Source organism: Falco punctatus (assembly GCF_963210335.1).
Source record: "Falco punctatus genome assembly, chromosome: 2".
NCBI lineage: Eukaryota > Metazoa > Chordata > Aves > Falconiformes > Falconidae > Falco > Falco punctatus.
In genome coordinates, this window is record NC_137581.1 from 9,288,388 (window position 1) to 9,313,862 (window position 25,475).

The 25,475-nt window shown below is 40.5% G+C and overlaps 1 protein-coding gene across 1 annotated transcript in view; it reads left to right on the forward strand.

Annotated features, from left to right (window-relative positions):
- TMEM135 (transmembrane protein 135) overlaps nucleotides 1–25,475 on the forward strand; it is a 187,692-nt gene that overhangs the window by 114,565 nt on the left and 47,652 nt on the right. The window contains exon 6 of the mRNA XM_080375927.1: nucleotides 6,421–6,467. Coding sequence (XP_080232053.1) covers nucleotides 6,421–6,467 — 47 coding nt within the window. The remainder of the gene's footprint in view (nucleotides 1–6,420; nucleotides 6,468–25,475) is intronic.

The window sequence follows — 25,475 nt, forward strand, 5'->3', positions numbered from 1 at the left end:
AGAGTTGTAGGAAGCATTTATATTGGAATAATAACATGTCTTGAAATAAAATCTAGGAGCCACAAGCAACAGTTGACAATTTCTATGATTGCACCAATCTATAATTATACTGCTGTTTCTGTAGCTCTGTGGATTTATGGTTAAAGCTAGGGTTTTTTATTGGAACAATTAATATGTGTGGAAAAAAACCCAGAACGGCTTCTGGGCACAAAAAATCCTTCCTCGTGTCCTAAGTAGGGGTAGATCTGAAGAATGGATCGTGTACTCAAAAATCCGTTGGAGCATCTTCCTTCATCCCTGGTAAAATAAGCTGATAAAAGATAATAAAAGATACTACAACTACTGTACGGCTATTCAACTAGGTATATAAAGGCGAGAGGATGGTTATAACCTCTATCAGCAGAAACAGCAGTGAGTTTTTCTGTGGATAAATGGCTTGTTTTAAGGATTAAAAAAATATGTGAAATTGTTCTTTTTTTTCTGGATCATATATTATAAGAGTAGAGATTTGTGACCACTATACAAAGCCTCTAGTTATATGTATATAGATCACAAAATGCTTGTAAAACTGAAAATCTGCATTAAAAAGTAGTCTTTTCAGAAAACACATATTACTATTAAATCCTTATTACTATGGCCATACTTGTAGAAATATTAATTAGTGATCAGTTTAAAAATGTGTAATAGTAAGTCTACTGTCTCTTATTTTTAACTTTTGGAAGAAATAATTATTGGAAGGAAGAATTACTGGAAGGACTTCTTTTAGCTGAGTTTTTAATTTTCCATAATTTTTACCTATAAAAATTTCCTCAGCCAGACTTTAGCTGGCATTTCTTCCTTCTATAGCACACAGCCTTCAGGAACTAGAAGTACCTGGTGTTTTTTTTTTGATCATCAAGTGTAGATACAGCTCTCACATACATTGCAGAGTAGCTGATTGAGAAGGTGATGGTTTTCAGGCTTCATGAGTACGCTTGAAGCCAAGTGTTGATGTGCCAGTGGTTGAAGCAGCCTCAGGTCTTCTGTGAGCTGGGTTTGACACTATTCAGTGTTGAACTGTAGCTCCCACACTCTAGATGCTTCTACCAGCTGCTGTCACTGATCTGCCCTTTTCCCTTTGCCTGTCTTCATTTACACAGATTATGTGTATTTTCAGTGCTTTTTCTTTTAATTACAAGGTCTGTGTTACTTTGTCACAGACTTCAGTCCTACTTTTTATTCTGGCTGTATGGGAGAGCCAGCAGCCTCCCATCAAGAGACTTTTTTTCCCCCAGGAAATTTGACTGCAATGAAAATGCTTAAGGAAAGATGCACATAACCTTAGGATTAGGTAATATGCATGAAAAGTCTGAAGACATGAGGCTCGAGTAGGTGTAATAGTTCTGTTAGTGTTACTTTTCCTTTCTCTGGTCCCAGATTTCTATCTGGCTGCCAGGGCAAGTCATTTATGAGCAGCTGCTGGTGTTACTGGGGCTGCTGGTAACTGCTTTCAGCCAGAGCTTTTTTGTTTTCTGCTCAGAACCAGGAACTGTTGAACGTTGCTTCGTGATGCTGTTTATATGAGGGCTAAGCTTTCTTGAAAAAAAAAAAAATTAAATATTTGCTTTGTCAGCCAACAGAGATCTGGAAAAAAGCACCTCAAGTTTTGTCAGCAGCTTTCTTCTTTTCTTTGTTAAGGTTTAGTATAGTACAGGGTAGTATAACGTAATCAAATGAATTACATTGCTCACCATACACAGCAAATATGCTAAGCTGCCCTGCAGCATAGACATTTTTACTTGTGCATCTCTTTAAAAATGTTAAGATATTTAGGGTGTATCATGCTCATTAGAAACATGTAGGTTTTCTGCTTGTATCTGTTTCTGCAGCTGCAAAGTTTCATGCTCTGTATGTTGCCAAGCACAATTTGTTGACCCTCTATCATAAATCAAAAAGTGACAGACCGTGCAGGAAAAATCCTAAATGATACATATTGCTCGCTAGATTGTGAGGCTTAAAATGGCTCAATATTTAGAATTATATCTCTGTAGGCCTTAGTATTTTTTTTTTCTTTTTTGTAGTACAGTTTTTTTTATATCTAAAATAGGTGTTGCATATTGTACTGAGCATGCTACAAAAAAAAATCTATAGAAGGGGAAAAGCTGAAGAAGAGGCTTATTTTGAAAGTAGCTTAATTTTGGAACATGATGACCATTTGGCTTCTGTTTCTTGGTGCTATGATAAGACAGTCACGGGCTTTCCATGTTGGGTTGTGCGTTTCATATCAAACTCTTGGGTTTAGCTGCACATCTTACTGTCCTTCAGTCGTGTAAATGCTGGTAGAGCCAGTGTCAAACATGCCCAGACCATTCTGAGGAGCTGTTTGCCTCTACTGATCTTGAACGCCTCTGTGGAAGGAGATTCTACAGCTCACAGGCAACTTGTTCTGGTGTATCTCTACCCTGCGGAGAGAGCTTTTCCTAATATCTAACCTAAAGTTGTGTTTGCTGTAGACTTAGCTCTGTCTTCCTTCTGCCCTACTCAATGAGACAGATTTGCCAGGATGTGATAATTATATGGAAACAGTTGTCATGTTTGCCACTAGCTACCTCTATTTTGAATTTAAGCGGTTTCCCAACAAGTCACGTGCCACACGCCTATTTCCATCGTGCTCTTCTGGACTGCCTTGTTTTCTCTGTCCTTTTCTGTAACAGTAGTGCCCAATGCCATTTTGGGGTGTTGCTAGCACCAGGTCATTGCTGTAATAACCTGCTGTGTCTTACCTCCTCCGCTTCCAAAAGAGTCTGTAATATTTTGCAACACTTTCCACAGCATTGCATTGCTGGTGCCTGTTTTATTTGTGATCTGTGGGATTTGTTACACTCTCGTACTGCCCACGCAGTTGTTTGATGTCGTGGTTCTTATGTATGTGACTTCTCCTGCCAATTGCTTCGTAGTTGTTTTTGTTGAATTTCATCTTGTCGACTTCGGGCAATTCAATCACTTTGCACGAAGACCTGGCCTCTAAAGGATTTTGTGAATTTGTGACATAATCTCTGTTCCATCATTCAAATCATTATTGAAGAGGGAAGCAAAACCTTTTTGGTGACCTCAGTTAAAATGCCTTTTAGTTTGATAATAAACTGCTAACTATTAGAGTTTTCTCCTGTAGTGTCCTTGAGCAGCTCTGTGCCCACTTCATTAACACATGCAGCTGCTACAAAGGTGCGTAAAGTTCAGAGAAGTTACACCTGCTCCTTTCTTTAAAACATCTGTCAAAGGAGAAAATGACAGTAGTTTTCGTTTACTTGTTTATTGTGTTGGTTGTTTCTTATTGTCTTGTTATCTAGATGTTTATAAACTGACTGTTTCAAATAATTTATCCTAGTCTAGTTGTGGATATTAGATGTGGACTGGTTGTCTAATATTCCCTGAACTTCTAATTTACAAAAATCAGTATCGGTTCCCTCTTCTCCCCCTGGGCAAGGTCTTCTACATCATATTTTTTTCAAAGAGTGTTTTTAAGTTCTGGAAGACATCTGCTAATTATAGAGGTTGATTAAGCGAAGTCTTATTTTAAGTTGCCCAGATTTTTCCAAATAGAGTACAGATTATAGACAAATTGATGATAGGTGGATGGTGAGGTGGATTGAAAACTGGCTGAACTGGCAGGCTGGGAGGGTTGTGGTTAGCAGCACAGAGGCCAGCGGGAGGCCAGTCCCTGGTGGTGTAACCCAGGAGTCCATACTGGGCTCAGTAGCATCTTCATTAATGGCTTGGCTGAGCGGACAGGAGCCTGCCCCCTCAGCAGGTCTGCAGGTGATACAAAACTCGTTCTGTTGCTTGTTGTTGATGCACCAGGTGGTTGTGCTGCCATCCAGGGGGACCTGAGCAGGCTGGAGAAATGGGCCAGCAGGAACCTCAGGAGGTTCAACAAAGGGGAAGTGTCCAGTCCTGCCCCTGGGGAGGAATAACCCCAGGCACCAGTATATGCTGGGAGCATCTGGAAAGCAGCTTTGCGTAGAAGAGCTTGGGGGTCCTGGTGCACCCCGAGCTGAACATGAGCCAGCAAAGGAGGCTGCTGGGCTCTGGGGCTGCATTAGAGGAAGCATTGGCAGCAGGTCAAGCAGGGTGATCCTTCCCCTCTGCTCACCACTGGTGGGATGCATCCGTAGTGTTGTGTCCAGTGCTGGGTTTTCCAGTATGAGACAGACATGGACATACTGGACTGAAGGGCCATGAAGATGATTAAGGTCTTGGAGCATGTCGTGCAAGGAGAGGCTGAGAGGACTGGAGTGCTTCACCCTGGAGAAGAGGGAGCTCAGAGGGAATCTTAATGATGCGTATAAACACTCACGAAGTTGTTATCGAACTGATTTTAAAACAAAAAAGGAATAGAAGAAAAAAAAAAAAAAGAGAGGAAAAACTCTTCAGTGAAGCGAGTGTTTTTAATATGCAAAGGCATAAACCTTATGCCTCCCACCCCCCCAACCAATTCTGTGCCATTTCTCGCTTATTTCTCAATATCATTGCTGAGCTGTCAAGGCTTCTTGTCCCTTCTGTCTCCCCGAAATGGCTTCCAGAGAATTGATGATTATTGTTTGAATGAGTAAATATGGTTTGAACTTTGGAGGGTTGGGGCAGCTCTTTTTAAGTAGAACTTGGGTTTAAATGTAAGTCTATTCTGCTGCTAGTTTGAACTGAAATACATCATTGTCCTCACTTCACCCCAATGATTTAATATAAAGTGATTTCAGATGTTCACATTTTTGATGCAGAATAATAAAATACAATAGTACTGGTGGAGGAAAAGAAAAGAAAAATAGGATAGTTTTACACAGTAAACGTTATAATGTCTTGTGTGACCTAATTTTAAGTCACATGCCAGAGGACTTAGAAAAGGGAAATAGTCTCATTGTAAGATACTTTTTTTTTTTTTTCTGAAAGTCATTGTAAGTGTTGTGTATTCGAAATTGTATCACACTTTCTGATCTGTATCAGCACGCAGCAGCCTACTGTTCTGCGTGTTTATAACCTTCAAATACGCCCTGCTGCCAGCATTTCCGTTTCTTTTCACTTAAGCTATCTGCATCCTATAGTGATCAAAACTTTTTCAATCCTTGGAAATACATGCAAGCGTTCTCTAACACACTGGCAATTTTTCAGTAAGATTTTTGCCTCCTGAATGATGGGTGTGAATATGGGCCCGTATGTCTAGAACAAGACCGTTGTTTCTCACTCTTGAGCTGTATCTGGCAAAGGTGGGAGTGGATTAAGGCAGGTTATGAATTTAAAGCGTGGTTTAGTTGTTCCCGAAATAATGTATGCAAAGCAGTTCTACAGCCAAGGGGCAGTGCCTTGTTGATATCTCGGGGAGGATGGCCTCATCCTGTCTGCCCTTCTCTGCTCCTGGCACGGGGGTCCTCCTCTTTCCCTTTCCCTTCTGCCTGCTCCGGTGCTTTTACATCCTTCCAGCAATCTCCTTATCTACCAGATTGGCAGAACACTTTCCCAAGTTTTGATTTACTATTTTTTTTTTTCTCCTCCTTGAGTTTTCTTCGGCGTTTGTGAATCACTGTGTGGGTGGCAGGGAGGGGGTAAGAGCACCGAGCCCCAGCAGAGAGGACGGGAGGACGAAGTAGGACGTTCCCCTCGCCGTGCTGGAGAGCTGCTGAGTTTGCTCACTGGCTCATGCATGATCGCACTGATAACCTAGGGCAACGTGGGATTATTCCAAGGAAGTTTAACGGTAACATACACGGCTAGAAAGGATACTCTCACTTGGGAATAGAATCATCTCTCAGACTTGCTGGAAAGCGGTTAAGCAGAAGCAGCTGTCTGTACAGACACCTTAAATGTCCAGCCTTTTAAACTGAAACTAGCGATATGATATTTGAATAAATCACAAAAGCAAAGACAGGCAAAATATAATGTTTAAATTTCCATTCTATTGCTTTATTGTTTTCATCCTATTGTTTCATAATGATTTTAAGTTGTATTATTTTATTCCAGACTCTTTTAAGGGGCATCATTTGCTGTGTCTGTTGTCCCACTACCTTGGTTTGGACTTCTTTCCTTTTTTTTTTCCCTTTTTTTTCTTTTTTTTCCTCTTCTTTTTCTTTCCTTTTTTTATTTTCTTTTTTCTTTTTTTTCTCTTTTTTATTTCTCTTTTCTTTCCTTTTTTAAATTTTCTTTTTTCTTTTTTTTTTTTCTTTTTTTTCTTTTTTTTTCTTTTCTTTCTTAACTTCTACAGGAATGGCTCAAAGTCCACTAGAAACAAGGGAATCCTTTTCGGTAGATTCAGACAAGCTTTCATTCTGGCCCATCAAGAGTATAAATAAAGTGTAACTTTTATAGTAACAGTTGTAAAATCTTCATGATCCAGAACACCCAGCAGTAGTGTGATGTTTTATGTAATAACACTCTTTCTCCTTTTTGTAGGTCCTTTTGTTCTGCATCACAGCTGCTCTGTTCATGTTCTTTTTCAGGTATGTTGCTGGTATATCTATTTATATTTTAAAAGATTATTTTAAACAGCATTTCTAAAAGCTTACTTGATTTTTGGTGTTCACCTGAAAACTTTTGTATTCTTGACTCAAGCTTTCTGATTTGAGTAAGAGTGCTTTCGTGGCATCAAAAACACAAAATGTGCTGTGAACATAACTGGGCTAAAAAAGGGAAATGCTGAGTTAAATGCTTTAAATCTTCTAGAGTTTATACTGATTGCTTAAGAAGCCTCCTCTCATCTCATAATTAAGACCCTGGAGATCTAACATTACGTAGTATCAAACCAGCTGAAATACTGCTTTTCATACATGTTCTTAAATAGCTTACGTCAGGGAAGATTGCACTTTTCTGCTGGTGAAAATAGAGGAGAGCAGGAAAATGAGATTTTTACAGTCCTAAATAATATCAAATACTTGACATGTGTGCAGGTGCAACTACCTTCTTTTAATTTTAGAGTAAACTAGCTTCACATATGTTTTCACAAGTTATCAGTTGTATTCCTTTTTCAAAACATACAGTAGTGGGGTTGGATGAGTCTCATTTTAATAACTTTTTTCTCTCTTGGTTTGCAAAATATGTGTAATAAGTCATTTACCTTGTGTTTGTGTTTCCCTTTTAAATACCAGACCTCTCAAATTTTGTTTATTGTATCTCTAGCTGGAAAGTTGCTTGTTAAAGTAACCTTTGACTACAGCCCTTTGACTTAGAATTTCGTGGCATGTAGCCATCTAGGGTTCTTCAGGCCATATGATCCCCTGGTAATTGCAAAACTCTGGAAGCTGCAGCTTGTTTTTTTATAATTCCAGTACTTACAAATTACTTACCAATATTAGCCAAGAAGAGTCGAATACGGGGGAGCTGTTAATTTAGAGGATTTGAAGAAGCATTCCTCCTTTCATCCACCACTTGCATTGACAGTCTTCTCCTTGCTTTATTTTTTCTGCTTCCCAGAGTCATGGCATAAAAGCCTCAGAAAATTTGACTTAAGAGGTTGAACGTTAGACACCTGTCTGTATGAATGCCGATTAAACCAACTCACAGCGCTAAAACGCTGGTCAGAGCTATAGATGTTGTATGATTTTGGAGGAAGGTAGTTGAATTCCTCCCTGCCCTGACACAGCAACGCTGGCAGTTGCATGGGCTCCCTCTTGATGGATAATCCTCTTAAGCAATCATCAGCAACATTTAGTTCCTTTATCTTTGGTGTTGTAACAGAGGAATTAAAATAGAGGATCAGGTAGTTATAGATCCTTAGTTTAATTCTCAGGGGGAAAAAAAATAATCTGTTTGTAAACACCAAAAAAAAAAAATGGGAAGGGGAAGTAGATTTAACAGTAGATTTAACAAAAATCATTAGCAGGGGCCAGTTTTTGTATTATTTTTTTTCCTTTCCCACTGTAATCAGTGTTGCGTCTAGAACTTCTTCACAGTGGTTCGTGTAGTACTTTCCTAAAGAAACCAAGTGTAGATGGTCTGGGTGAAAATACCTCTGGGTACGCACAGGACCCCCTGGACAGTGTGTGGGCACAGTTTTGTCAGAAGCCGACTGTCGGACACGATGTATTGACTGTGTTGACAGGCACCTACTGAGGTCTTCCATCGTTTCTGTATTTTTATATTTAAATAATGACAAAGATAACAGTGGAAGTGCTAATTACATGTGTAGGTAAAACTGCTGGGTGGCAACTGCAGACTTGGGACTGGGATAAACACGAGCTGGAGATATCTGAGAAGCTGTAAAGGTGTTTAGTAATGAGTTTAAGGTAGTATCCTTACACCCACGAGGAATTAAATGGTTAAGGAGCAGTTCAGCGCAAAAAGACCCAACAGTAGCTGTTGCACACTGCCGGCTGCCTGTAAGTCAGTAACGTCACTGAAACAGGTTGCATAGGGCTTGTGAGGTATATAAAGTTGTCTTTTTGTTGCTATTAAAGTTGAAGAAGTTCTCAGGGCAGTTTTATGTCCTTTTTGATTGTTACATGTCGAGAAGGTTATGGGACGGTCGGAGAAACCTCAGAGATGATCTGGAGTTTGGAAAAGACGGCTTATTTAAAAGGATCGTGTTTGCTTAATTAAAAAAAAAAAAACCCACAGTGGGATGGAATGACTGTCTTCAAGTATGTGCAAGACTGCTGAAAAGAGGAAGAGAATAAATAGTCTGTTCTTGCTGGCTGTGATAAAAAGGAGAAGAGATAACAGAGCAAGACATTTCTTCTTAGAATAATAAATTGCAGCAGGGATGAACTCACTTAGATATCGAGGAAGGAAATCTTAAGAAGGAAACGGCAAAAAGTTTCCCCAGCAAGGCTACAGATGGTCTGTCCTTTCAGATCTGTAGGAACGGATTTTGGATAACTTGGGTGTTACTGGTTAGGGAAAGGAATGGACTGTTTGATTTCCTGAGCATCTTTCACTTTTTTGGTGCACATCAGTGGCTGTCACGTTGTGAAATACTTAATGTAATAAGCTGTCAAAGAAAGCAGCCAGGGAAGTCTTTGGAGGAGGAGAACTTTGCTGTGCTTTGTTGAATGCAACTGGATAGATATACCTGCAAAAAAATTGAGACAACAGCTCTGTGCTGTAGGAATCACCACGTCTTGTAGAATGTATGGAGCGGGGACAGGAGGGCAGGACAGGGGACAGGGACCACGTCAGCGGTCCAGGCAGGCAGGGGCATCCCTGAAAATTAGCAGAAGGAGAGATGTGAGTCTTCTACCGCACCAAATGAAAGTGGTTTTCCCACAATTTCTAGTCGTAGAAATAAAATAGGAAAAGACCAGCTGCTCGGGGAGAAGAGGGGTCACTTGACCCGTCCTCAGAGTTGTTGTCCAGTTCATCTGGAATGGGACTGTGTGCTGGTCGTTGTCGGATCCTATATATGAATTAATCATTGATCCCCTTCAGGAAGATTCTGGACCACTGTTGAAAGAATCCTCTGTGGATCTATCCAGAGTCCTGGGGAGGCAATCTGCCTGTCTCTCATCACCTAAAGCAGAAGGGAATTGGGAGAGCCGTGAACCTGCGTTTCCTCTGTTTAATGACTCAAAAATCACACCAGCCTGTTCCATAAGCGGGTCAGCCTGACAAAATCGCATTAGTACTTTCAGAAAAAACACCTTATTCAAAGTCAGAGCTGCTTGGCTTGTAGAATGTCTTCCCATTGTCTATAAAACTGTTCACTGGTAACAAGCATTTATTGACCTGAAAACCAGAAAATTTGCTTTTGCTTTGCCTGCAAACAGCTCTGTTCCCAGGGTGGCTTTTTATCCTCCCTGCTGCACCAAAATGTCCAAAAAGGTGCTGAGAGCAGTAGCTGTCCTGGTCACCAAGAGCATATGCAATCCCTTTCATCATGAAAGGTAAGATCCCAATATCTGAATGGTGTAATTTGAAGCTTAAAACTTTTCTAAGAAGAGACTTAATGTAAGTCTACCTCTGTGCTACCAAAATATGACTGATGCTTGGAAGTCAAATGTTGCAGGTAATAAAAGGGAAGTAGTCTGTATTTTCTGGGTTCATATAAATTGTCTTCTCCGAGGTTAGTGGGTTCTCTGAGCTTAAAAGTGGTGATTGACCCCAGTCAGTAGCTCTGCTCGGCACTAGCATTCCTGGCAGCTTCAGGGTTAACTAAACTTAGCCGCTGTTCTTGCAGCTCGGCCCTTGGTAGCTGGGTGACTGAGCAAGGTGGAAAGCAGAGATGCTCTTCAGCGTTCACAGGGACTTTTGTCATTTTAAAGTGACCGGCATGGCTTAAGGCAACCTTTGCTGAACCTAGGAGATGAAAAGTTGCTTAATAGGGAGAATTCAGAACTCTTTCCTTCATGGAAGAGTTCAGGTACATCTATACATTACACAACTTTCGGGGTATCTTTCAGGTTGCCGTGAAGCTGAGCTTCCTTAGTGTTGCTTCGAGGAAGGCAAGTGCTGTGCTTGGTAGTTATCCATGAAAAGAGAACAAAATCAATGGGGCACATCGTTGTAACATGATGATACCTCTCCCCAGATGTGGGTATTTTCCTACCCACAGTTAGGAAATACTGCTATGACAGATACATGAATCTTGGTCTGTGGAGGTATAGACAAGCTTTTCTCGATTTATTTGAACAGCTACTTTTCTAGTATAATGAATTTTCTCGATATCTCACTGTAATGCCTACCTGAAATTATTTAAAAAAAAAAAATAATAATCTGTAGTGGTCCTTTGGCCAGGTGGGTATAATTTGCTGATGCTTCTCTCTGACTGCCAACCGTTACATGTCTGATTCCTGCTTCCGAAGCACCAGAAAGACTCAGAAGCCTGTGTAATAAATCTGGGGAGTTTATTATTAAAAAAATGAAGTATTCAGATATTCTTCCTATCATTTGATATAGAAAAGGTTTCTCCAGCTGTGAAATGAATGCCCTTTACCCTCTCCTGGAAGGCTTTGTCCTTATGTCATGTTGCCTTGCTACCCCCGATCCTCCTGGCCCATCCCTAGGGCAGACGTTTCACAATAGTTGGAACTTCACCAAGTTTATCACTGGAGTTTCCCCAAAATTCTGTTGGACTGTTCAAACGTTATTGCATCTACTAGGGGACAGCAAGAAAAAGAAGGTGCTAAATCTCAAGAGTTAAGAAGTGAGGTTACAGAACTGAAATGTTAAAGAGAACCAGGAATAATTACTCCAGAAGTCAGGAGTCAGAATGAAAGGTAAATTCAGAAGAGCAATATAGAAAGACAGTGGGAAGAGGGAAGGAAAAAGTGGCTGAAGATGGAAAAAATAAGATCCTGTCAGCAGATGAGAAAAATAGAAGAGCATACTAAGAAAAAGGCAGCTGAAATGCAGATGATAGGTTTACAAGCAGAAAAGTTATATTTACAGACAGAGGAAGCATATTTTAGTGTAGTATTTGTTTTCTTTCTTCTCTTCCATCCTCCTTTTCTGGTACTTTTCTCATAACTTATATCTCTGTTTTTTTCTCAAAATGCTTCTGCTCAGCATCACTGGAAGTGATGGATAGTTGCAGTATACAGTAACTTGTATAGTGCAGTCTGTCATACGTGTATTTAGTGCAAGCATATAGGTAATGACAGTTGAAACATGATTCTTTCCCCTTCCACCCATTTCTTCCTAAAAAACTTACATGCAGAACTGCGTCTGGGGAGAGGAATATTCCCATAGCTTTAGGAATTAATTTTCAGGTGACATTAAACTCCACTGGGACTTAATACTCATCGCTTACTCGGAAAAAAAAAAAAAAAGTCATTTGTGATGTCATATGATGTCATGTATGATTTGTTTTTACATGCACTGTTTTTAAAGTGTCTTGTAAGAAAAGCACATTTTCCTTTAATGCTTCTATTATTATTTTTTTTTAAATAATAATTACAGTTTGCATGGAATGAAGGTTATGGGTGGAAAGTTTATGATTGTACCATGGTTTCATGTCATCTTATTTCAGTTGGAATAATTCATGGTAGTGGCTGTCCAGAATACCATTATATAATAATGAATAGAATAAAATGAATGAGCAGGAGGAATCCTGTAATGTGTAAAATAAAAACTTGTGAAATACAATTGAATTAGTGTCATTTTAGTAGCAGTTTTATTTTGAATATTACACTGGGGTTTTTTGGAAGGGTGAGGCAGTGCCTGTGCTTTTATACATATTTGAAGAAATCCACATAATAGAAAACTTGCAATCTCCGCACAATAAATGAACACCTACCTATAAATCCTCTCCACATAAACTTAGAAAATCCAGCAATTTGGGTGAGTATGTGTTGGCAGACTACAGTACTGGTTGCTATAGTAGTTAATCCTTAGACTATATACTACCAGTTTATAATAGGCGTATGTTAATTCATCTGCTCTGAAGCCTAGAAAGGAACGCTCCACGTACGAGCTGAAACCAGCTATTATGGGAGGATGGATGTTTCTGGTGATTGATTGATCATAAGTTGAGGATGGAGCCTGCCTTCTACAGAGATAAATGTTAAAATGTTATTTTCTGAAACAATAATTTCAGACAATCAGAAGTTACTGCTGTGATTTCGTAAAGCAAAACGTAGTGTTTTTCATACCTCAGGGTTTGCAGAGCTCAGAGCAGAAAGCTCTTGATCTCTTAATGTCGTTTATGTATTATCTATTGATTGAAAATGGATAACGGAAAATATAATGAACATCTAAGAAATGCAGATGCACTGTCATACAGTGCCATTAAGATGGAGTATTGAAACTTGTGTGAAGTCACTGAAAACCTTTAAGAAAGGTCCTTTTGTTTGCAGAGCCCTTTATTCCATCTCATTAATGAAACTCTAGCCTCCCAAATTACGGCTATTTACTCTTTCCCTGAAAAACACATACCCTGTAATTTACTCAGTATTTTCGACATGATATTTCAAAGTGCCTTTATTTTCTTTTAAAAATGTGTGCTACCATGTCTCATTTAATCAGCTAAGCTCCCTTTAGTACAGAAGCAACTACTCGAAAGATACTTTTGCCTTTTAATGCTACTGTCTTTTTTTACTGTAGAATGAGGAAGCTCAACAGCCAGAGTTGCTGTTCTATGGATATCCGATAATGTTCCACTTTCTTACAAAGATTATTTTGAAATCTTTTATGTTTGCCATAGAATTACAGAAGTACATTAGAAGTCCTCTGCTGTTGAATTACTAGGTAATAAATCAGAAGCAAAAAGCAGATGAAAATTTCTCTCCGTGCTTATATATGGGGTTTTTTTTTATTGTTCTTATACAAACATCTCAAAGTTAGTGGTTCAGAGCATTGTTTTGGTAACTGTGATGAAACTTTTGATTTCTGAGGTATTTCGGATGACCTGGTGAATAGATGGAAACATTCAGTCTCCTATGAAGTGCTAATAAATAACAGGGTTTTTTTATTTAGTGTGAGCAAAAGTAGAGCACAGTATGGCAGGAGGGGTCGCGGGCGAGAAGATAACCTCAGAGGTGACACTGCTGTGGCAGAGCACCGCATTTGGAGTCGCGTAGGCTTGGTTCAGATTCAAATATGGGTAGACAGGTGACATTATCTTCTGTTTATATACCAATAGAATAGAAGGTGGAAGAGTATTTTTACTTTTTTTATTTTCATGAAGCACCTTTTTTTTTTTTTTTTCTCTCTTCTCTCTCATACTCTTGTTACCAGGCTTCCATTGCATTTCAGTTTTTCTTTTTTTTGTTCTTTAAAACTTGCAACGCCATGTGGTATTGTTTGGGGGTTGGGTTGAAGGGAAGTGGCTGCTGGGTTTGGCAGAGGTCTGGTCCTGGCTCTGCCGCGTTCACGGGAGAGGGAGACCGATCCCCCTCAGCGAAAGCTGTGTACCCTCCTCTATCTCAAAACCCATACAGTGGGGTTAAAGGTACGTCTTAGGCTTATTTTTAAAGTGCAAGATTTTGAGATGATTCAATTTTCGTGCAGGTATGAAGAACATTTAGACTTAGAGTTTTTACAAAGAAAATGTATGTTAACGTGCAAGCTTGCAGTGCCCAGCAGGATTACGGTGGGAATCTTTAGCGGGTTCAGGACCCTCTCCTGATGATGCTCTTAGACCTTCATTCAGTCATCTGCAGTGGCTGCTGGAGGCTGTCCATGAGCAAATCCCACGTTTTCTATATGTCTGTTCTTAGGTTTGCACGTACAAATCACTGTTTCTCACCTGTTCATTTGGGTAATGTGGGAGGAAGGGGACAATGTGGCATTCGTAAAAATTAAAAGAAATCAGAACTGATTAGGAAATAAGAGGAAAAGCTGGGCAAATCAAGAAGTCAATTCCCATCTTGTGTGGGCTTAATTTATGTTGCAGAACTGCCTGTCTCTAACTGATGATATAGGTGATCGTGCACCAATTTTACTTGCATAATCCTAGGTGGAATAAATCTAGGCTAATGTCTTTCCTTGAAGTTACCTAAAAAACATAATTAAAATTATTCTGAGAGTTGGTGTTTAGAATGAATGAAATGCTGAGATAACTTGAAAGATGTTTTTTTCTGACTTACTCTGCATATATGGCTTGTGTTATCCTTCTATTTCACTACTTTTGGCTTTAATATGAAAATAAAAATTACCTTGTGTCCTGTTAATAAGAGCAAAAAGGGAAGGGAACACATAAAGGATATATTTAAGGATTGATTTTTCTAGGTTGTTACCAAAATCTTTAGATGGAAGTTACAGGAAAATGACACCATAGAAGAAACTGCTTTCCTACATGGAAATAATTATGTGAAATATTTGAAAACCTCATTCTGAATTCTAAATAAAATTATTTTAATTAGTATGGTAATATAAAGTACAAGACTACAGTAAACTTTGTGATCTCTTTACATCCTTGTCAAGAGTAAAAAGAGAAAGCATTTATATTTCTGGTGTGTTCTAGAGATGCAGCTTACGAACTGGGAAGTCAATTTAAATTTTCTGTTTGTTTCTGTCTTTCAAAAAATACACACCATGTTGTCATTGACTTGTTACTGAATTTTACATGCACCTCACCTGATGTCTGTCATTTTTTTTGCCAATTTGGTAATACTGTTTGAAGTATTCCTTTATATTAGGCATCTGTCAAATAATGTTCAGTTTGCTACGTGGCTTTCCTGGTGCTGTTAAAATTTTCTTGAGAAAGTATGTGATAATGACCTAGTAAGTTTAGGAATTAGAATGTAACATTTAATATTCGCGTTTACCTTCTGAATATAAGTCTGTAATACTGAAATGTTACTAAAGCAGACTTTAGTCTTAAGGGACATGGGGTTACTGGCCTACATTCCTGAAAATATCCCAAGAGAAAACTTTTGACATTTTGATGATGGTTGTTAATTACTCGATGCCTGTTGTGTTTAGTTTCTCCCAAGGAAATGCATGCCACAGCGGTCTTTGTTCCTTGCGCTCGTTATTTCTCTGTCAGCCATGGCGCCAGGTGATGCCGTGAGGTCCATACCTGTCCCCAGGTGGAGGTTACGGAGTGCCCGTCCCTATGGATCACTGGGAACACAACCACACCTGAGAGTCTGTGTCGTAAGGTTGAGGTGTTCAATGGGCTACGCGTAAATATCTTGACAGTGTCTCAAGCGCTCCTTTTGATAGTAAGTTTTAGGAGAAGAGAAGCATCTCTTAGAAATCAGAGCAGCCGTTACCTGGTGCCGAGCCGTGCCGGTGGCCGGAGCCGTCTCTGCATCGTCCTGTCCCAGCCAGCAGCTCCGCGGTATCTTTTGAAAAGCAGGCGAGAGGACAGGAAAGGTGAGATAGAGCCTGCAATGGCAGCAGCAGTGTTAGCAGCAGAGACGTATGATTTGTGTCGCTTTCCCCACGTCATGGTAGGTTGTTGGCAGTGGCAGGGGGAGCCAAGGGGAGGGAAGGGGCTGGGAGGAGGCTCTGGCAGGGCACTGGGTGCAGCTGGGAAAGGGATGCTCCCCTCGGGTGCCTTTCAAAAGGTTGTCTTCTTTGAATCCCGCTCACTCCTTTGACTCTGTACACACTTGAGGATTACTGCTGGGCTGTGCCCAGTGCCAAAACTGGCTGCTTCCCCTTCCCCTGCTCCTGTTATCAGCTGTGTGACTTGACTGGAGGAGAAAAGAGAAACATGAGGAGGGCAGACGGGACAGTATCTGCAGGGAAGGAGTGCGAGGCCAAGCAGGACAGGGTTTCCACCAGCCACGTACCAGCTGTAACTAAGAGTGGGAGAACGTGGGTGGCTGCATTGTAAGGGCTGTAGCGCAGCTTTGTGTCTTTGGTTTTGCTAGAGCTCTTCAAAGGGAGTACTTACTTAAAAGCATATTGTATCATCCAAGTAGCCAATTTATAAGTCACCAGGTCATTTTTTTCACTTTTTTCCCCCACCTCTTGATCTAATAGAGAAACATTATACCCTCTTGCAGCACTCTGTGTCTTTAACTCTGTTTTTGTATGCCTAAGCATTACCTAAACCGTTATTACGCTGAAATGATAGCCCAGAATAAAGGTGATCATTGTCCTTCTGGCTTTTTTAAAAAAAGATAGATACTGCCTCAAATCCCTTGAACCACCTTTGTTGTTAAAGGAGGTTTTCCAGTCCCACTTCATACTATTTTTTACTTTGTCTTTCAAGTTGAAAAGGTGATAGTGGATTGAAATGAGTGGGCAAGTATTTTGTTGTTGTATTATACTCTTGTCTTCAAACTAGCTCCATTTTTGAAAGGTATAAGCTACACTTAGATTAGGTCCAAACAAGGAATATTAACTGTGTGGGCTGGAGTCAGGCTGGTTTTGATTTTTCCCTGGTTATCATGCTGCTCCTTATCCTCTGGTAGGCAGAAAGGCTGCAGCGTAGGCTTTCCTGGCTGTCAGTGAGCAAAGAAAATGCTGTTCTGTCTAATTCCTGTCTCTCCTAGCTTTTTTTGTGGTCACAGCTTTGGATATTGAAATCTGCTGATACATCTGTTCCTTAGTAATACACATGTCAGAAGTCAAGAAGATACTCTTAAAGTGGGTGACTTCTCTTTTGTTGGCCTTCACTGCTTTTAGAGGGAAACCAAAACACTTTTACGCTGAACTCAGGTGGCTCGCTTCCTTGTTTCCCATGGATTAAGTAATGTAAATGTTTTTATGGCTATATGGGAAGAAAGGAATACATCTCAATAAAAGTACTGTATGTTTTCCATTGCCACTTTGCATGCTACACATGCCAATTTGCATGCTATAAACCAACTGAAATAGGGGGTTTAGTACTGTGTATCTGCTATTAAAAATGTAACTAAATCATCTGTGGAAATCCTTAGTTTCTTTAGGAGTTAAAATGGGACACCAGTTCTTGCAATATTTCACTGCATTTGCTAGATCATTAAGTTTACTCTTTTATAGAAAACACTAACTACGAAGAGATTAAATTTGGTTTTCCATGTTTGGTTACTTTTGGACATATGGTACATAGGCTCCTGGAATTTATTTAAACCTGTTCTTTCCAACAGTAAATCTTGTCTTCGTTTTAACAGATTGCTTTACATGTAGTTGGATCCGGTTGCACAGCCTCCTCAAGAGAGGGATTGCGTCGCCTACAGACAAGCGGTACAAGAATTATGGCTGTACAATAGGGAGTATTTTTCCACCATTATCACTTTTCAGTGGAGATTCTTTTTCAGATACGTAACAGTGACTCAATGAACCAGGGAGGTGTTTACCTGCAAGGTGATCTGGTGGTAACAGGAGAAGCTTTTGAGGGCTAAAATTTCAGGCGTCTCTGTCCAGAGCCATCCCCAAAGGGAGAAACCGAGGGTCTCCTCCCCTTCTTTAGGTTTCGTCTGTCAATCACAAAGGGCTTTTGTCCTGCGAGTATATTGATGTGTCTGGGCTTTGGCTCTTTATCATCTTCCTGTCATCCTTAATGCAAAATAAAAGAGGGGAAATAGCTTATTGTTCTCAGGCTTTAAGAATAAGCTGCTTGTGGCTGCCAGGGACCTCGGTGTCCCAGCCACCCTGGCGTGCCTTCCGCAGGGATGCGGTCACTGGCAATGCTGCCCATCAAGCCGTCTGGCTCCCAGTTCCCGAGGCCCTGGCCAGAACAAGGCTGAAACTTCAAGTCAGATGATGAGAAAGCAATTGAGCTTCACAGATTTGATTTCTGTCTTTGATCCCGGAATTAAAGTGTCAAGGTCTGTGAGTGGAAATGTAGAGCAGACAAAACTTCTGGCTGCTTTAATCCTGGTGCTAAAAACATCCATTCACAGGGTGTAGGGATTGGATTTTATTTTTGGAGGATTTCAGAAATGTTAGGTGTATTTTGCCTAAGTTTATGGGCAGGCATTATACAAAGTTATGTTTTTTTTCCTTCCTTATTTAAAAATATTTTTCTGTCAGATTTTTCCTGTGTGTATCCTATATAGTAACGATCTGGCAGCTGTTTGACTTACCCTTTCACATACATTTGAGGCACTTTACGTTTTACAGATGGAGTACTAAGGGAGAAGATTTAAGTCGCCTGTAGAAGGTCAGACACAAAATTTGTGTGCCTTTGAGCCACAGAGTTCCAGTCCAGTTCTTAAATCACAAGGCTCTCTCTCCTGCATTCCTGTTACAGGACATAATTTAACTTTAAAAAGTGGAGCAGGGTGCAGATTTGCTGTCAGAGAATTAAGGTGGGAAGTAGTGTAGAAGCAGTTGTATAACAAGATAGTTTTAAGCCAAATAAACACTAACTCAACAGATGCATTCTTTTTCAGTAGAATTGGATACTTTTAATATATTTTGGCCTTTTGAAAGAGTTGGAACGTGAATTTCAGTTTCCTAATACTCTCTTCTTTCTAAGCAATTTTCAGAAGAATAATGGGGAAAGAAAAGGAGCTGAACAACAGACTGTGCAACTGTAAAAGTTTCTTTTTTACTTTTCGTTGTTACCTGATGCAGTGTTTTCCTGCGGAACTTTACACGTCAATTAGGATTTGAAAGATCTGCTTTTATAATATGATGAAAGTGAAGTTGTTTTAATGCTTTTAGAATCATGGAATCAAAGAATGCTTTGGGTTGGATGGGATTTTAAAGGCCATCCAGTCCCACCCCCCTGCCATGGGCAGGGACCTTCCACCAGCCCAGGCTGCTCCCAGCCCCGTCCAGCCTGGCCTTGAGCCCTGCCAGGGATGGGGCACCCACAGCTGCTCTGGGCAGCCTGGGCCAGTGTCTCACCACTCTCATAATAAAGAATTGCTTCCTTATATCTGACCTAAATCTCCCCTCTTTCAGTCTAAAGCCATTCCCCCTTGTCCTGTCACTGCCTGCCCTTTAAAAAGCCCCTCTCCAGCGTCCTTGTCGGCCCCTTTAGGCACTGGCAGCTGCTCTAAGGTCTCCCCGGAGCCTTCTCTGCTCCAGGCTGAACAACCCCAACTCTCCCAGCCTGTCCTCATAAAAGAGGGGCTACAGCCTCTCAGCATCTTCATGGCCCTCTTCTGAACTCGATCCAACAGGTCCATGTCTGTCTTATGCTCGTGGCACCAGAGCTAAGCACAGCGCTGCAGGTGGAGTCTCACCAGAGCAGAGCAGAGGGGCAGAGCCCCCTCCCTTCATCTGCTGGCCACGCTGCTGGTGATGCAGCCCAGGGGACGGCTGGCTTTCTGGGCTGGAGGTGCACATTGCTGGGTCATGTTGAGCTTCCCATCAAGCAACACTCCCAAGTCCTTCTCCTCAGGGCTGCTCTCAATCCATTCCCTGCCCAGCCTGTGTACAATGTGCTTGGGATTGCCCTGACCCACATGCAGGACCTTGCACTTGGCCTTGTTGAACTCCATGAGGCTCACTCAGGCCCACCTCTCAAGCCTGTCAAGGTCCCTCTGGATGGCATCCCTTCCCTCCAGCATGTCAGCCACACCACACAGCCTGGTGTCATCAGCAAACTTGCTGAGGGTGCACTCGATCCCAGTGTTCATGTGGCTGATGTTAAACAGGGCTGGTCCCAATACCAACCTCTGAAGAACTCCACCTGTCACTAGTCTCCACTTGGACATTGAGCCGTTGACTGTAACTCTTTGAGTGTGACCATCCATCCAATTCCTTATCCATCGAGCAGTCCATCTGTCAAACCCATGTCTCTCCACTTTAGGGACAAGAACGTCCTATGAGACAGTGTCAGATGCTTTGCACAAGTCCAGGTAGATGATATCACTTGCTCTTCCCTCATCTACCAACGCTGTAACCCCATTGTAGAAGGCCACCAAATTTGTCAGGCATGATTTGCCCTTAGTGAAGCCATGCTGGTTGCCACCAGTCACCTCCTTATTTTCCATGTGCCTTGGCAAAGTTTTCAGGAGGATCTGCTCCATGATCTTGCCAGGCACAGAGGTGAGACTGACCAGCCTGTAGTTCACCAGGTCTTCCTCATTTCCCTTTTTTTAAAAATGGGGGTTATGTTTCCCCTTTTCCAGTCAGTGGGAACTTCCCCAGACTGCCACAGCTTCCCAGATATGATGGATAGTGGCTTAGCCGCTTTGTCCGCCAGTTCCCTCAGGATCCACAGGTCCATCTCATTAGTGCCCATGGACCTGTGCACCTTCAGGTTTTTAAGATGGTCTTGAACTTGATCTTCTACAATGGGTGTTTCTTCTTTCTCCCAGCCCCTGTCTTTGCCTTCTACAACTTGAGCAACGTGTCTGGAGCACTTGCAAGTGAAGACTGAGGCAAAAATGTTGTCCAGTACCTAAGCTTTCTCCGTACCCCAGGTGACTAAGTATCTCCTCTTTCCTTCTGGAGAAGGCACGTTTTCCCTAGCCTTCCTTTTATCAGTGAAGTACTTATGGAAGCTTTTCTTGCTGCCCTCAATGTCCCTGGCCAGATTTAATTTTATCAGGCCTTTAGCTTTCCTAACCTGATCCATGGCTGCTTGGACAGCATCTCTGTATCCCTCCCAGGCTACCTCTCCTTGCCTCCACCCCCTGTAGGCTTCCTTTTTGTGTCTGAGCTTGCCCAGGAGCTCCTTGTTCATCCACGCAGCCTCCTGGCCTTTTTGCCTGACCTCCTCTTTGTTGGGACACATCGCTCCTGAGCTTGGAGGAGGTGATCCTTGAACATTAACCAGCTTGTTTGGGCCCCTTGTCCCTCCAGGGCTTCATCCCATGGTCCTCTACCAAACAGATCCCTGAAGAGGCCAAAGTCTGCTCTCCTGAAGTCCAGGGCAGTGAGCTTGCTGTGCGCCCTGCTCCCTGCCCTAAGGATCTTGAACTCCACCATTTCATGGTCACTGCAGCCAAGGCTGCCCTTGAGCTTCACATTCCCCTCCAGTCCCTCCTTGTTGGTGAGAACAAGGTCCAGCATGGCACCTCTCCTTGTTGGCTCCTCTGTCACCTGAAGAAAGGTGTCATCAACACATTTTGTGCTCTTTATTTCTCTTGTTTTGTTTACTCTCTTAGGTCCTCGCCTTAATTTCTTTTTCTCAGCTATTTCCTGTCGGTTTTTCCTGGTTTTGCTGCTGCTCTATTGAATATAGTTATCTAGTTTTGCTGAACTGAGGGATGTGCTTGTGTAGTTGCTTATTTAATTTAGAAAAACAAAATCCTCCTGCCGTTATAGAAAGAAGGAAGAGATGTCTTTGAGCAGCAGTTAGGGAAGTTTTAAGTACAATCTGTTTATTTAGGAAATGCATCTGGGAAAGAAGAGTCACACCAAGAAATCAATCATAAGTCTTACAGAATGGATTAGATTTCAGAAATCCGTGTTTCTCATTTAAATGTTACCTGTGTTTATTTGATTGCTGCAATCCTTCGTGGAGAAACTGAGCTGTAGTTCTTGTAGTCACCATCGTGGTCATGAAATACAAGTCCCAAACTGGGAAGTAACTCACACTCATCACATGTTTCTGATTTGATAGCAGTCAGGGCAGAAAATCTCCATTTCATGAAAAGGAGAAGGCAATTACGTTACATTGCAATCTACACGGTTTGGTATGTTTCCTTAAAACAAAGTCTTTCTGTTTAAATCAGGGTTGCACAAAATGAAATGTTTTACAGGAAACTACTGCGTAACGTGAATATAGATTTGTAGTCTAAAGCCTACAGTCCCAAATAGGGTTTTTAACATACGACATTTCTGTTTCATTTTAGAAACAAGCATATTTTTAACTGCAGGCATTGGAAATGCTTGGAATTCTGTTCCTGTGAGCTAATTGCTGACTAGAATAGGAAAATAAGAGCTACTTTGTGGTTAGATGCTTGTGGTCTTTCTTTTGGCTTTTGGCCCTAAGATAAAATGTCAGGGAAAACACTAACGGATAATGGTATCAATCAGTGCATCCTGGACATAATTTGAAGCCTGTCAAATGTCTGCTACTTTATTAACATTGAATTACATCATTCTTTTTCATTCTACCTTCTGCTTATACATTTTTTTGGTTACAAGAGTATAAATTATGTTATAGATTATTTTCACAGACATGCTTCGCTTCATAAAGTCTCGATTTCACAGAAAAAGAAACTGCTGTGAAAAAAACAGCTTCTTCTGTGAAACTGAGACTTTATGGGCCATTTCAAATATTCTGAAGAATGAGACATTCTTTATTCTCTTTCATATGTTTGATATATTGACTAGAAACCCTACTGAGGAAAGGTTTCTAGTCTTATATTTTCATCCTGTATAATCCTTGCCCCAAAGTAACCAGGTCTGATTAACGTAATAGCAAACTGGAATTAAAAATCTGACTCTGCTTTTACTAACATTAAAATCAAACCATGGGTCTAATCATCAGGTGCAAATATGGTTCAGACATTTAATGGGAAATTTTCAGTGAATTTTTAAGAAACTTGATTTTCACTTATGGTATGAATAAGAGGATTGTATAAGTAAATAGTAAGTGAGGAAAATCCCAAAGAAACATTAAGTTGAAACAGTTATATTGATAGTTGAGATTTTGCTCTGAAGAGTAAGAATTAATTCATTTCAGTTAAAATGTGTGGCTTTTAAACTAGGAAGAATACCTTAGTTATTTTAAATAGTAATTTTTCTGCTCTTCCAGGATGCTGCAGGAGACTTATTTTTCTACATAAATTTGAACATAAGCATATTTAAACTTTTTCAATGAAATGTTGAAGTCTTGTTTATCCCAGGATCATGCAAATTGCCCCGAAATTCTGGGATGATTCCTCAAATACGCTCTTTGAAAACACTTAGAAGAAACAAGGAGTTGAATAACAGCATGCATAGTTATGGGTCAAGAATGAATTGTGTCAAGTCAATCTGGCTTCCTTCTGTGAAGATAAGAGGCTTCGTTGATTCAGAAGTAATAGAGGATATCATATATCCTCAGTAAGTCTTTAGACAGACTCTCATGTGATGGTCTCATAAGCAAGGCCTCAAAGTATGCTGTAGGGGAAAAATCCTACTTAAAACTGGCTGAAAAAAACTGTATATTGTGCTTACTGTCCAAGTGGAAGTATCGTCCAGAGGTAACTGGCTCCATCCACAGATCTAGTATCAAGTCCAGGTCATTAATGAAGTCGTTGAACAACGAGACCCATTAAGTCTTCCAAGATGTCTGGTTTTAACTTCAGGTTTAATAAATATGTCATTCAAAACTGTTCGGCACGTTGGAGAAATATGCCCAAAATATAGGATACAATTTGGTGACGGGTTCTGCACTTTGGAAAAAGAATTAACTCTACAGGTGGAGAAACTGGAACCTCTTTCTAGATCACAGCTCTTCATAGCAGGGCTTGGGAGGTAGATTACACCCTGAACATGAGTCAAATCCCAATACATCGGGATATGTAAAAATGCAATTGTAATTCAGTATATGAGTAAGAGTACAGCATGCAAAGCACGTGGAGTTGCCATTGACCTCTTGTTAGTGTCGATAATGTCAGGTGAGTAACAAAATTCAGTCAATTACATGGACAAACTGTGCAGAACCCAGCACAGAATGAGAGTGATCTGACATTTGTAGACCATATTCTTTAAGGAACTCGCAATTACTTGACATGTTTTGTTTAGAAGTTGTCTAGACTGATAATATTCTTTCCATGTATGCAATACTTCTCTAATGAGGAAAAGAATAATGAATTTTCTCTTGGGTGCCAAGTAAAAGAAATAATAGACTAAAATTGGAGCAAGGTCAGTGCAGGTTGAAAATAAATCTATTGGAGAGTCTTTCTAATATGAATACTCGCTAAAGAGCGGGATAGTTTGTTCACAGACAGGGAGATTCCATCATTCCGTGGTCCATCATGGAAGACCAGGTTAGATATGAATGGTAGAGCTGCAGTCCTTGGTTTTGATGGAGAATAGACTATATGAAATTTCTTCTGTGCCTGCCTTCTGTGATTTTATGTGATTACTCTATATAAGTTGTGATATAAGTGAAATTAGTATTACCCTCTCCCTCTGATGCTGCATGTTGAGTCTCAGCTCAGGAGGACCACTCAAATGGGCAAGCGTTTGTAAGTGGAGGCTAGATGGGTGACATCAAGTTAACATATACATTTTGGTATTTGTATTAGTTGGTTTTTTGTTGTTTTTTTTTTTTTTTTTAAATAAACAGATTTCTGATGCCTGCAGGAATAAGAAGTGAACCATTACTCCTTAAAGACAATCCATTAGAAACGTTATGTTTTGTGTGCATCACTAGGTGCCAGAGAACAGTAAATTATATTCAGTGGCAGAATTTATGGGGAAGGACTGCTAGCAGAATAAATAATTTGTCACTGAAGCAACAAAGATGGGTTATAAGAGGGAGATGACGTGTTAAGGAGTAACTGGAACACCCTTGTGATTTAATGCAACATAAACATGTATGGTAGCCATCATATACTGGGTCTCTAGTACATGCTTGTATGCATTTATTCTAGAATGCAAGGTCTCCGTAGAAAGAAAGAAAAAAGCCATATGATTGCAGTCCAGACCTTGTTAGGCAGCTGCTGTAGAGGGCTGTTTGAATCTCGTCAATCTTGAAATCTCATCAGTTGTACGATGGAAATACCAAGTAGCTTAAGGGTTTTCCAATTATTTCCTGGTTTAGAATTTCTTTCTCTCTCTGTTGCTGCATGAAGAACTAAATAAATAGATAATTAATTGCCTGGTGCACTTAAGGAAAAACTAAATTAATAAAATGATTGAAACCAGAAGGTAGAAATAAATGGAAAAGTTTCTGGAATATTGTTTCAAGTTTATTCTTTTAATTTTGTAAAGGAATGCTTGAAAAACAAGGCAAAAAAAAAAAAAAAAAAAGTTACTTGATTTATCCCCGTCCTTTTGAAGAGTTAAATTTTTAAACCCAGCTAAAAGGAATCGCTATTAGGTTTTCTGCACTTGGCACCTTCCAAAGCTGACTTAATGAAACTGGAATTTAACTCATCGTCTGTTGTCACTCTCTGATGCAGACTGACCGGTTACTGATAATTTCTTGCCGAGTCACCTCTTCTCACGGGTACAAACAAGGGTGAGCCTTGTGTTGAAAGCTAAACTTTCAAATCTTGTAAGATATTTGGAGTGTTATTTGTGGCTTCTGATAAGAGTGTGAAAGCTTTCACTCTGCTGTGTGTGCTGTGAGC